The sequence below is a fragment of the Macaca mulatta genome, chromosome 6 (assembly GCF_049350105.2).
Source record: "Macaca mulatta isolate MMU2019108-1 chromosome 6, T2T-MMU8v2.0, whole genome shotgun sequence".
NCBI lineage: Eukaryota > Metazoa > Chordata > Mammalia > Primates > Cercopithecidae > Macaca > Macaca mulatta.
Window position 1 is genome coordinate 44,599,583 of NC_133411.1, and position 14,058 is coordinate 44,613,640.

A 14,058-nucleotide genomic window follows, 5' to 3' on the forward strand; every position below is an offset into this window, starting at 1 on the left:
AGGCCAACATTCAAACTCAGGAAATACAGAGAATGCCACAAAGATACTCCTCAAGAAAATACAGAGAATGCCACAAAGATACTCCTCAAGAAGAGCAACTCCAAGACACATAATTGTCAGATTCACCAAAGTTGAAATGAAAGAAAAATTGTTAAGGGCAGCCAGAGAGAAAGGTCAGGTTACCCACAAAGGGAAACCCATCAGACTAACAGCAGATCTCTCAGCAGAAACTCTAGAAGCCAGAAGACAGTGGAGGCCAATATTCAACATTCTTAAAGAAAAGAATTTTCAACCCAGAATTTCATATCCAGCCAAATTAAGCTTCATAAGTGAAGGAGAAATAAAATCCTTTACAGACAAACAAATGCTGAGAGATTCTGTCACCACCAGGCCTGCCTTACAAGAGCTCCTGAAGGAAGCACTAAACATGGAAAGGAACAACCGGTACCAGCCACTGCAAAAACATGGCAAATTGTAAAGACCCTCTATGCTAGGAGGAAACTGCATCAACTAACGAGCAAAATAACCTGCTAACGTCATAATGACAGGATCAAATTCACACATAACAGTATTAACCATAAATGTAAATGGGCTAAATGCTCCAACTGAAAGACACAGACTGGCAAATTGGATAAAGAGTCAAGACCCATCAGTTTCCTGTATTCAGGAGACCCATCTCACATGCAGAGACACACATAGGCTCAAAATAAAGGGATGGAGGAAGATCTACCAAGCAAATGGAAAACAACAACAACAAAAAGCAGGGGTTGCATTCCTAGTCTCTGATAAAACAGACTTTAAACCAACAAAGATCAAAAGAGACAAGGCCGTTACATAATGGTAAAGGGATCAATTCAAGAAGAAGAGCTAACTATCCTAAATATATGTACACCCAACACAGGAGCACCCAGATTCATAAAGCAAGTCCTTAGAGACCTACAAAGAGACTCAGACTCCCACACAGTAATAATGGGAGACTTTAACACCCCACTGTCAACATTAGACAGATCAATGAGACAGAAAGTTAACAAGGATATTCAGGGATTGAACTCAGCTCTGCACCAAGCAGACCTAATAGACATCTACGGAACTCTCCACCCCAAATCAACAGAATGTAAATTTTTCTCAGCAACACATCACACTTATTCCAAAACTGACCACATAGTTGGAAGTAAAGCACTCCTCAGCAAATGTAAAAGAACACAAATTATAACGAACTGTCTCTCAGACCACAGTGCAATCAAACTAGAACTCAGGATTAAGAAACTCACTCAAAAACCACTCAACTGCATGGAAACTGAACAACCTGCTCCTGAATGAGCACTGGGTACATAATGAAACGAAGGCAGAAATAAAGATGTTCTTTGAAACCAATGAGAACAAAGATACAACATACCAGAATCTCTGGGACACATTGAAAGCAGTATGCAGAGGGAAATTTATAGCACTAAATGCCCACAAGAGAAAGCAGGAAAGATCTAAATTGACACCCTAGCATCACAATTAAAAGAACTAGAGAAGCAAGAGCAAACACATTCAAAAGCTAGCAGAAGGCAAGAAATAACTAATAACAGAGGAGAACTGAGGGGATAGAGACACAAGAAACCCTTCAAAATATAAATGAATCCAGGAGCTGTTTTTTTGAAAAGATCAACAAAATTGATAGACTGCTAGCAAGACTAATAAAGAAGAAAAGAGACAACAATCAAAGAGACATAGTAAAAAATGATAAAGGGGATATCACCACCATTCCCACAGAAATACAAACTAGCATCAGAGAATACTATAAACAACTCTATGCACGTAAGCTAGAAAATCTAGAAGACATGGCTAAATTCCTGGACACATACACCCTCCCAAGACTAAATCAGGAAGAAGTTGAATCCCTGAATAGACCAATAACAGGCTCTGAAATTGAGGCAATAATTAATAGCCTACCATCCAAAAAAAGTCCAGGACCAGACGGATTCACAGCCGAATTCTACCAGAGGTAGAAAGAGGAGCTGGTATCATTCCTTCTGAAACTATTCCAATCCATAGAAAAAGAAGAAATCCTCCCTAACTCATTTTATGAGGCCAACATCATCCTGATACCAAAGCCTGGCAGAGACACAACAACAAAAAAAGAGAATTTTAGACCAATATCCCTGATGAACATCGATGCAAAAATCCTCAGTAAAATACTGGCAAACCGAATCCAGCAGCACATCAAAAAGCTTATCCACCACAATCAAGTCGGCTTCATCCTTGGGATGCAGGGCTGGTTCAACATACGCAAATGAGTAAACAGAATCCATCATATAAACAGAACCAAAAACAAAAACTACATGACTATCTCAACAGATGCAGAAAAGGCCTTCGACAAAATTCAACAGCCCTTCATGCTAAAAACTCTCAATAAACTAGGTATTGATGGGATGTATCTCAAAATAATAAGAGCTATTTATGACAAACCCACAGCCAATATGATACTGAATGGGCAAAAACTGGAAACATTCCCTCTGAAAACTGGCACAAGACAGGGATGCCCTCTTTTGCCACTCCTATTCATCATAGTGTTGGAAGTTCTGGCCAGGGCAATCAGGCAGGAGAAAGAAATAAAGGGTGTTCAATTAGGAAAAGAGGAAGTCAAACTGTCCCTGTTTGCAGATGACATGATTGTATATTTAGAAAACCCCATCATCTCAGCCCAAAATCTCCTTAAGCTGATAAGCAACTTCAGCAAAGTCTCAGGATACAAAATCAATGTGCAAAAATCACAAACATTCCTATACACTAATAAAAGATAAACAGAGAGCCAAATCATGAGTGAACTCCCATTCACATTGCTTCAAAGATAATAAAATACCTAGGATATGAAGAACCTCTTCAAGGAGAACTACAAACCACTGTTCAATGAAATAAAAGAGGACACAAAAAAAAATGGAAGAACATTCCATGCTCATGGATGTGAAGAATCTATATGTGAAAATGGCCATACTGCCCAAGGTAATTTATAGATTCAGTGCTATCCCCATCAAGCTGCCAATGGGTTTCTTCACAGAATTGGAAAAATCTACTTTAAACTTCATATGGGACCAAAAAGACCCCACATTGCCAAGGCAATCCTAAGCAAAAAAGAACAAAGCTGGAGGCATCACACTACCTGACTTCAAACGATACTACAAGGCTACAGTAAACACAACAGCATGGTACTAGTACCAAAACAGAGATATAGACCAATGGAACAGAACACAGCCCTCAGAAATAATACCACACATCTACAGCCATCTGATCTTTGCTAAACCTGACAAAAACAAGAAATGGGGAAAGGATTCCCTATTTAATAAATGGTTCTGGGAAAACTAGCTAGCCATATGTAGAAAGCTGAAACTGGATCCCTTCCTTACACCTTATACAAAAATTAATTCAAGATGGATTAAAGACTTAAATGTTAGACCTAAAACCATAAAAACCCTAGAAGAAAACCTAGGCGATACCATTCAGGCCATAGGCATGGGCAAGGACTTCATTACTAAAATGCCAAAAGCAATGGCAATAAAAGCCAAAATTGACAAATGGGATCTAGTTAAACTAAAGAGCTTCTGCACAGCAAAGGAAACTACCATCAGAGTGAACAGGCAACCTACAGAATGGGAGAAAAATTTTTACAATCTACCCATCTGACAAAGGGCTAATATCCAGAATCTACAAAGAACTTAAACAAATTTACAAGAAAAAATCAAACAACCCCATCAAAACGTGGGCAAAGGATATGAACAGACAATTCTCAAAAGAAGACATTTATGCAGCCAACAGACACATGAAATAATGCTCATCATCACTGGCCATCAGAGAAATGCAAATCAACACCACAATGAGATACCTTCTCACACCAGTTACAATTGGTGATCATTAAAATGGTGATCATAGGAAGCAACTGGTGCTGGAGAGGATGTGGAAAAATAGGAACGCTTTTACACTCTCGTTGGGACTGTAAACTAGTTCAACCATTGTGGAAGACAGTGTGGCGATTCCTCAAGGATCTAGAACTAGAAATACCATTTGACCCAGCCATCCCATTACTGGATATATACCCAAAGGATTATAAATCATGCTGCTATAAAGGCACATGCACACATATGTTCATTGCAGCACTATTCACAATAGCAAAGACTTGGAACCAAGCCAAATTTCCATCAATGATAAACTGGATTAAGAAAATGTGGCACATATGCACCATGGAATACTATGCAGCCATAAAAAAGGATGAGTTCGTGTCCTTTGTAGGGACATGGATGCAGCTGGAAACCATCATTCTGACCAAACTATTGCAAGGACAGAAAACTAAACACTGCATGTTCTCACTCATAGGTGGGAATTGAACAATGAGAACACTTGGACACAGGGTGGGGAACATCACACACTTGGGCCTGTCGTGGATTGGGGGGAGGGGGGAGGGATAGCATTAGGAGATATACCTAATGTAAATGACGAGTTAATGGATGCAGCACACCAACATGGCCCATGTATGCATATGTAACAAACCTGCACATTGTGCACATGTACCCTAGATCTTAAAGAATAATGATAAAAAAATATTGGTATGGATATATGTGTGGGTTGTGTTGCTAAATGCCTAGAGGAAATTCTGGAAGGATATACAGAACCCTCTGGACAGGGGAGAGGGATTAAAGGAATGATGAAGTGGGACTTTCCTTTTTTTATTCTTTATATTTTTATATTTAAAAATACACTAAGTATTTCTAACTTTCATAATATTAGTATATATTCTTTAATTTTTGTGCCTTTTGGTAATTTTATTTTTTTGGTAAAGTTTTACTTTTTTTTTTTTTTTTGATAGAGAGTCTCACTCTGTCACCCAGGCTGGAGTTCAGTGGTGTGATCATGACTCACTGCAGCCTGGAACTCCCGCGCTCAAGCAATCTTTCTGCCTCAGTCTCCCAAAGTGCTGGGATTACAGGCAGGGAGGCCAAGGGAGGAGAATCACTTAAGGCCAGGAGTTCGAGATCAGTCTGAGCAACATAGTGAGACTCTATCTCTACAAAAAATTTTTTTTTTAATTAGCCAGGTGTGGCTGGGCAGGTGGCTCACACCTGTAATCCCAGGAGTTTGGGAGGCCAAGGTGGGTGGATCACCTGAGGTCAGGAGTTTGAGACCAGCCTGGGCAACATGGTGAAACCCTGTCTCTACTAAAAATACAAAAATTAGCTGGGTGTGATGGTGCAAGCCTCTAATCCCAGCTACTCAGGAGGATGAGGCAGGAGAATTGCTTGAACCCAGGAGACGGAGGTTGCAGTTAGCCGAGATCGCCCCATTGCACTCCAGCCTGGCCTGGGCGACAAGAGCAACAAACTCCATCTCCAAAAACAAACAAAAAATTAGCCAGGTGTGGTGGCATGCACCTGTAGTCCCACCTATGTCAGACCTCTTAGGGGCCACAATTGGAGAGTCCCAGTTGTGCAGAACAACACTGAGCCACAAATGTATATTCCTGGTAATCCTCCCTAGCCAGTGTCTTATGATTAAAACAAAAGTAAATATTTTAGGATGCAAGCAGCAAATCTCTAGCAAGTATTGGTGTGATTCAGTAGCCATCGTACTCTGAGAAAGAAGGTTGTCAGTGGGAAGACAATTTGGGCCTCACTGCAGCAAAACCTCCTAACTTGAATCTGCTGGGCACAAGTGAGCCTTGATCTTAATGTACAATAAAACAGCCAAGCCCACAAAGCCCTAGATTGTGGGTTTAAATAATCGGGCTCAGGGCCACTGAAACAGGATGAAAGACATGTTTATGGATTCAGTATTGAGTTCTGGGAGCCAGCAGCCACGTCAGCAGAGGTGGAGTGTGCCCTACCTTTGGGCAGAATCCAAGGCTTTTAATTATAAAGTCACCTGCTTCCTGATTTATGCAAAACACTTTGGGAATGCCAGTTATTGAGCCATCACAACAAGTTAGCCATTTAAGACACCATTAAGATAAGGAACAGCTTTCTGCCTGAAGAAAACAAAATATATTTCCCAAAGTTCCAAACTGGCACAGGCCATTTCCCTATTCCCCTTGCCAAGGCCACCTGTCCTTTTCTCTGCACTGTTGAGTTGTTGAGTGTTCTCTACCTTCCTCCCTCCCCACTTGGTTTTCCACCCCTTCCCTGGACCCAGAATCACTTAAGTGCCTCCCACAGGGCACCTGGCTTACATGGACACTTGAGTGGAAGTTTGCTAAGAATAGCTGTGGCGTTGCCCCTCTGTTCCACAACTGTTCTCAGGACTACATGTGTATTTTTACCCAGTATCACTTCTTTTTAAATGGCAGAAGGTTGGAGCTTCTCAGACAATGTGATTTTCCTGTGGCCTAAACTGCCTTAGGTAAAGCATCGAGACTAAGCCAAAAGGCTATTGCTGGGTCTCTCGGCTCCCTTTCTTTATTATCGCCAGGAACCATACCTTTTCACACGCCTCTGCATTTTGCCTTCCCACTCCACCGTCTCTACCAGGACTCAGTCCCATGTGAACTTGGGTCCTGGGTATGGCAGAGCCTTCCTCATTACACTCTGCCTCCTCGACCCGCTTGTTCCCTCCCTTCTTTCCTGTAGGAGAGCTGCTGCTGCGGGGACAGGTGGGAGTAGGTCAGGAAGCTGGATAGAGGCACACATTTCAAAGTTTTATGTAAAAAATTTGAGTTAGTGGAATTACCAGAACTAGGAGTGAAGCCTTAGCAGGTAGACCTTTCAGAAATAGTGAAAATGAGTCCCAAAATCTCAGTGGTGAATTTTTCTGAGAAATGTTACAGAAACATAAAGTGACAAATTTTTGTCTTTATCTTGATAAGATAGATTAGTAGAAATTGAGAAGAGACTGTCCAGGTTTTTTCTGTTGCTTATTTGTATAAGCCCAGTACATTGATGGACTATATTGGAGTCCCTAAGCAAATGTCTGCAGGGACTAGGCAGTTAATACAGCAAACTTCAGAGGCTCATCTGCTTTAGCCAGTTCTTGCCTCGGTATGGTGGAATCATTGTTGCCACATCTGATTTTTCAAGAGAAGCTTTAAAATCCAATTTGTATGTGTGTATGTATGAATATGTATATGAGAAAGCTTTCAGTTTTGAAATGTTGGCTCAAATTTTTAAAAAGCAGACCAAAGAAGACTTATATTCCGCCTTTGCTCTAGACTTAGAGAATCTGTTCAGGATAAAGCTTAAAGAAAAGATGACAATGGAAAAGAGCCATTGGTCAAGTGTTAAGTACTGACACTTAGGGTTTCCTGAATATAGTAGTGAGTGCTACTTTAGAAGAGATTCCCTCTAGTTCAAATGCAGTTACCGTCTCCATATACATGCTAGCAACTCACAATTTAAATTCTCTTTGACATGATTTGTAGGGTTCAATCTCCCTCATCCTTCTTTTTCTTTCTTTTCTTTCCTTTCTTCCTTTCCTTCCCTCTCCCCTCCCCTCCCCTCTTTTTGTTTTTAAGAGATGGGGCTTTACTATGTTGCCCAGGCTGGAGTGCAGTGGCAATCCACAGTGCGATCATAGCTCACTGCAATCTCGAATTCCTGGCCTGAAGCTATCCTCCAGCTGTAGCCTCCCGAGTAGCTGGGAATACAGGCATGCACCACTGTGCTCAGCTCTGCCCTCCCTTTTTAAAGGTCAGACTGAAGTTTACGTTTTTTGTATCCATAGGGCTGACTTTGCTCAGGAAATTTACAACTTACCTAATTTGAACGCAGCTGGCCAAGTCTGTCTTTCCCTCCAGGAATGTGCACACTTGTGTTCAGACAATTTAGCAGGTTGGGGTGTGGAGGAAGACAGATGAATAGTAGGAGCTTTACTCCAGCTTCTAGCTGGGGATTTTCTAAGATACCGTCATCAGAAAAGGAAATATAGCCCGAAGTTGCACCTATATGGAAGGACCTTATCCTGCAGGTGGCAAAAATTTCTAGTATGCCCTGTTAGAATGAGGTTCCTTCCTGAAACTAATGGGAGATCTAGAATTTAAACCTATGTCATTCCCTGGTAGGTAATCAGAAATCAATTGGAAATTCCTGCTTGAAGAGATAGCTATTCTTGCCCCACCTCAATCCTTCCAGCACAGATTTGGGAGATACCACCCTTCCAGTGGAGGCCTAAGTGGCCAGTGCCCCCACTCACCTTCTGAGGCATGTAGGGCTGCACAGACAGCCAAGGCCATGATGGCAAGTCCTGTCTGCTGCATTCCTGCCTGCCCTACTGGTACTGACAGCAACACAAGTAAGGCTGTTCAATCAGGAAATGAGGCTAAAAGTGTCCTTGGGCACAGAGAAAGTGTAGAGGAAAAGTAAGCCAGGTGGCCCCGCCCTGGGAGGTGTTCAGAGTATCTGTTTCTCATGTTTCTTTCCTTAAGGCCAGCTCCTCCCCGACTTAGCAAGCTCCTAACTTGTGTTCACCCTGCCTGGGGGTCAGGGGATGTCAGTGGAGATCTGGCAGCTGGCAGGGTCACTGTGAGTTGGGGTGTGCATCAGAATCATTTGGGAAACATTTTTAAAAAATCAGTCTACATGACTCTCCCCTTTCCCTGATTTGTAAACCAGAACTCTCGGGTAGGAGACCAGTCATTTGAAGCTTGTAAAAGCTCCACAGGTGATTGTAATGGACACTTGAGGCCCATTGCATAATCAATTTTTAAGTAGCTTATGGAAACCATGAGTTTCTGGGGACAAGGGTGACAAGTCATAAAAAAATTATCTTTGTGGAAAGATACGGAATTATTAAAGCCCATTCTGGTCTTGGTTCACAGCTAATCCAGGGACTTGGAAAGCAAAGGGACTCCTCCTTGGGTTGTTAGCATTCTCCCTTTCATCCACAGCTTCCTGGGGGCACTAGAACGGGATCGTGGGTTGGATAGTGGTTACTAGAAGACAGTTGCTATAACATATAGAACCAAAACGATTAAAGCACTCATGAAATTACCACCATTGAAATTACAACCTTATGGGAGGGTATTATGTTACCCTGGTGCTAAAAAGCAAGCCTGACGTCTACCCACAGGAACCTGTAAACCACGACAAACCCTATGCCATGTCATTTTTTTTACTAAGTTTTTGTACTAAGACATGAATAAGAGGAATGCTGGGCACATCAGTTTCGTTTGGAGTGAGAGAAAAACTGAACCATGGGATTCTTGTCTGGAGAGAACACAGGACAATTTATAATTATGGAGCATGTGTCTGTGTTTGAGAGGGGTGCTAACTAGGCAGACACTGACCACCCATAAACTAGGAAGGAGTCCCAAAGCCGTGGATTCAGATGAATAACTTTGATTACCTAAATATTTTTCTCCATGTACGGGGACTCTGCAAAAGAAAATAAGAAGACAGATATGTGTGCCATTAGGGCCCAGAGGATAGTTGAGCCATAGGATGAAACAGTTGAGGACCTAAAACTATGTCTGGTTTTGTGTTTTCCGTTTATGAAATGGTCCTGGCTAAGAATATCTAGATGTAACCTTTTAGGAAAAAAACTTAAAAAAAATTACCAGGAAGAACCAGAGAGTTTTTACTTTAAAAAGAAGCAAATTGTAAATCTCGAATGATCATAAAAATACCTACTGCCATCCTGCACTGGGTAAAATGACCTGCTTGGATTAGGAGAATGAAGATTTCCAAAGAGTAACAATTCACAAAATAAAATTAAGTCACTGAAGCTTCCTTGAATATTTGTCTTGGAAAATTAGCATATCGATGAAATATATATATATACAATAATTATTATTATTTTGAGATGAAATTTCACTCTTGTCACCCAGGCTGGAGTGCAGTGGCACAATCTTGGCTCATTGCAACTTCCACTTTCCGGGTTCAAGAGATTCTCCGGCCTCCGCCTCCCAAGGAGCTGGGACTACAGGCACACACCACCATGACCTGCTAATTTTTGTATTTTTAGGAGAGACAGGGTTTCACCGTGTTGGCCAGGCAGGTCTCGAACTCCTGCCCTCAAGCGATCTGCCCGCCTTGGCCTCCCAGATTACTGGGATTACAGGCCAGGTCTGGAAGGAATATTTTGAAAATCATATCAACATTTAAATATCCTAGGATAATTTATAATGTAATGAACCCCTTTGATAAACCCTTTGGCATTGAGAATAATCACCTTTTATCCTGTATAATACTTGAATAGTTAATAGATTTGCTAAAGTAGGGCAGAGCCAAACAGAAGTCTCATATTAAAAACTGGACTCCAGATACTTTATGGCAGGCTGCTGAGTTACAAATTTTAAAAATAATATGTTCTGTTTTGATTACAAAATTATAATAGGGCCATTGTAGAAAATTTGGAACATGTAAAAAAGTATAAAGAAGTAAACATTTTAAATATCAAAAAAATAGCTTTCTTAATCTGTTGGCATATCTAGTAATTCATTCATTGACTAAACCTTGGTAAAGGAACTACTTACTATATGTAAGACACTGTGCTAGGCATTGAGGACAAATGGTGAGCAAAAGGTACATGGTCTCTGTCTGCAAGGAGGATACACAATTCAGTAAGCCATAGCAATAAAGTCTGCTCAGTGCAAACACGGGAGAAGCACAGTGCTTAGGATGCTATTGCAGAGGTACTTCACCTAGTCTGGGAATGAATCAGCTCTAAAACATGATTTTTTTTTTTTTTCCAGATGGAGTCTTGCTCTGTCACCCAGGCTGGAGTGCAATGGCACGATCTTGGCTCACTGCAATGTCTGCCTCCTGGGTTCAAGCGATTCTCCTGCCTAAGCCTCCCGAGTAGCTCCCAGGCGAGTGCCACCATGCCCAGCTAATTTTCGTACTTTTAGTAGAGATGGGGTTTCGCCATGTTGGCCAGGCTGGTCTCAATCTCTTGACCTCAGATGATCTGCCACCTTGGCCTCCCAAAGGGCTGGTATTACAGACGTGAGCTACCGTGCCCGACCTAAAACATGATTTTTAACTGCTGCCTAGTTTAGTATTTCCTAATACAGAGATATTGTACTTTATTGAACCAACCAACTGTTCTTAACAAATCAAAAGATTGTGGTTTGTTTTTTGAGACAGGGTCTTGCTCTGTCACCCAGTCTGGAGTGCAGTGGCACAATCTTGGTTTACCGCAGCCTTGACCTCCTGGGCTCAGGTGATCCTCCCACCTCAGCTTCCTGAGTAGTGGGGACTGTAGGTGCACGCCACCATGCCTGGCTAATGTTTGTATTTTTTACATAGATGGGTTTTTGCCATGTTGCCCAGGCTGGTCTCAAACTCCTGGGCTCAAATGATTCACCTGCCTCAGCCTCCCAAAATGTTGGGATTATAGGTGTGAGCCAGGGCACCCAACCAAGATTGTGGATTTTTTTCCGACTCTTGTAACTTCTGCAATGAATCACATTCAAACTTTTATACTTATTCTTTAGAATGCATTAAAAAATTTTTTTTTGAAAAGCGGAATTGCAAAGTAAAAAGGAATCCTTATTTGAAAGGCTTTTGATACATATTCATGCTGTTAAGCTGAAAAATTTACCAAATTTTAATTTTTTCTCGGCAACACTTTCCACATCTTCCCAGCATCTTGCAGTGATGGCTTTTATTATGTAAAGCCTATCACATGCGTTACAATGGCTCTGGAGAGCATGTGACAGGGCTCTTTCATCCTCAGGAAGACATTGTCAGGTATGGTTTTTCCCAAGTCAGGATTTAAGGACTTTTTTGGACAGAGGTTTCAAAGCCCTCAGTGCACCTTCTGTAAATAGGAAAAGGTATCCCTCTCTGGGTGAACAAAGCCTCCAGACCCACAGCTTCACAAGCAGAAGGTGCTTGCAGAAACAAAAGTCCCCTTCCTCTATTAAAAAAAAGAAAAGAAAAAAGAGGGGGAGTGGATACTTCTTAGGGTGGTTGCAACTGGGATGTATAACTTGGCAAGTGAAGCCTGACCTGCATATCCGCCCCACTCCTTCTTCCTCAGCAGGTAGCTTTCTGCAGTGCAAACTGCACATCCATCTGCACCCCTGACCTTTCTGTTTTTTTCTTGAGACTCTGATCTTGTTGCCCTTGCCTGGACAACCTTCACAGCCTTTCCCATACCATCTAGGAAACTCTTCCTCATTCTTTAAGGTACAGCTTCAATGACACTCTGTGCATCTCTCTGCTGCCCATCCACGTTTCCCCATGCTCCGGTGGGTGACCCTCTGCTCTCACAACCTTCTAGTCTGGGCCTTGAGAGCAGGAAACCCCTCCCATTAGCTTTGCCTGCTCTAGTGCAGCTCAGGCCCAACACACAGAAGGTGCTATATTCCCATTACTGAAAGGAATGCCTGTTGAATCACTGTTACTGTATTATACCTTAGGTTTAGAAACTTCTGTTCTGACTAAAAATATACGTGTTCTTTGTACAAAATATATATGAATATACAATTAGGTTTTACACTATATTATTTTTTGAAAGTACAGAAATCATCTATAACGAGATACCCAATTCATATTATAAACCATCATATAATCATTTACATATGATATTTATAATCAACAATCCAATCAAATGTTAACTCTTTTTTAACATTAGGATGTACATCTTTTCATATTTTAAAAATTTGTTTGTAAGTGTATTTTATTTTTACAAAAATGGTCATATAACACTTCCTGTTTTGTGACTTTTTTCAGTTAATAAATCAGGAATCATCACCTATAGCTATATCTATAGATTTGTATAGTTTTTTTCTTTCAGTGGTTTGATAGTATTCAATCACATGGTTTTGTCATAGTTTATTTACTTGATTCTGCCAGTTGCTGGATATTTAGGTAGTTTGATTTTGTCTCTTTCCTGATGATGATGATTATTGTGGAAATGCTATGATAGTCATTCATTTACCTTTTGTTCATCCATTTCAATATTTTCTTAAATTTATTTATTTATTTATTTATTTTTCTGAGACGGAGTCTTGCTCTATTGCCTAGGCTGGAGTGCAGCAATATAGTCTCTGCTCACTGCAACCTCTGCCTCCCGGGTTCAAGTGATTATCTTGCCTCAGCCTCCTGAGTAGCTGCGATTACAGGTGCCCACCACCACACCCAGCTAATTTTTGTATTTTTAGTAGAGACAGGGCTTTACCATGTTGGTCAGGCTGGTCTCAAACTCCTGACCTCGTGATCCACCCTCCCCAGCCTCCCAAAGTATTGGTATTACAGGTGTGAGCTGCTGCGCCTAGCTGTTCTTAAATAAATTCTTAGGGCCAGGCATGGTGGCTCTTGCCTGTAATCCCAGCACTTTTGCAAAGCGAGATGGGCAGATCACTTGAGCCCAGGAGTTCACGACCAGCCTGGGCAACATGGGGAAACACTGTCTCTACAAAAAATAAAAATAAATAGCCTGGCATGGTAGCATGTGCCTGTAGTCCTAGTTACTCAGGAGGCTAAGGTGGGAGGATTGCTTGAGTCCAGGAGGTTGAGGCTGCAGTGAGCAGAAATTGCAACATTACATTCCGGTCTGGGTGGACAGAGTGAGGTTCTGCCTTGAAAAAAAATAAAATAAATTTTTAGAAGTGAAAATTGTCAAAGGGTATGCCCATTTAAATCACTTTTTCATATATAGTGCCAAATTATCTCACAGTATTGAAAATATCTCAGTACATACCTCTCTCCTCCAATAGTGTGGGCTCAGTGAAGGCAGGATCTCCAGTGTGTTGCTCAGTGCTTGGCAAATAGTAGATGACTATTCACTGAATGAATAATGAGTTGGATAACTCAAATGAGAAGGCCTTCATTACATAAGCAAAATCTTGTCAGTGTGGTCACAGAAGTCTACAATTGGTACTCTTGGCCTTTTCTGAATATCTATAGCCTAATTGGTAATAATATTTTAAATTTCACTTCTCAGAAGAGATTGTTTTATATACCACACTGAAAATAATAAATTACTCTTGGAGGATAATTAGTTGTAAAAGCATATCACCAGAAGATTTATAGTTTTGAAACAAGGGCCAAGGGCAGTGACAGAAAGGGAGATAGAGAGAGAATTTCAGAAATCTGTATTTAGAAACAAAATGGAACATTTTCCAGCTGAGATGGCTTTTAGGAGAGC

The 14,058-nt window shown here is 41.2% G+C and overlaps 1 protein-coding gene across 1 annotated transcript in view; it reads right to left on the reverse strand.

Moving 5' to 3' along the window:
• CCL28 (C-C motif chemokine ligand 28) overlaps positions 1-8,218 on the reverse strand; it is a 30,395-nt gene extending 22,177 nt beyond the window's left edge. Inside the window, 1 exon segment of the mRNA NM_001032877.1 lies at positions 8,155-8,218. Coding sequence (NP_001028049.1) covers positions 8,155-8,218 — 64 coding nt within the window.
• Between the last annotated feature and the right edge of the window lie 5,840 nt (positions 8,219-14,058).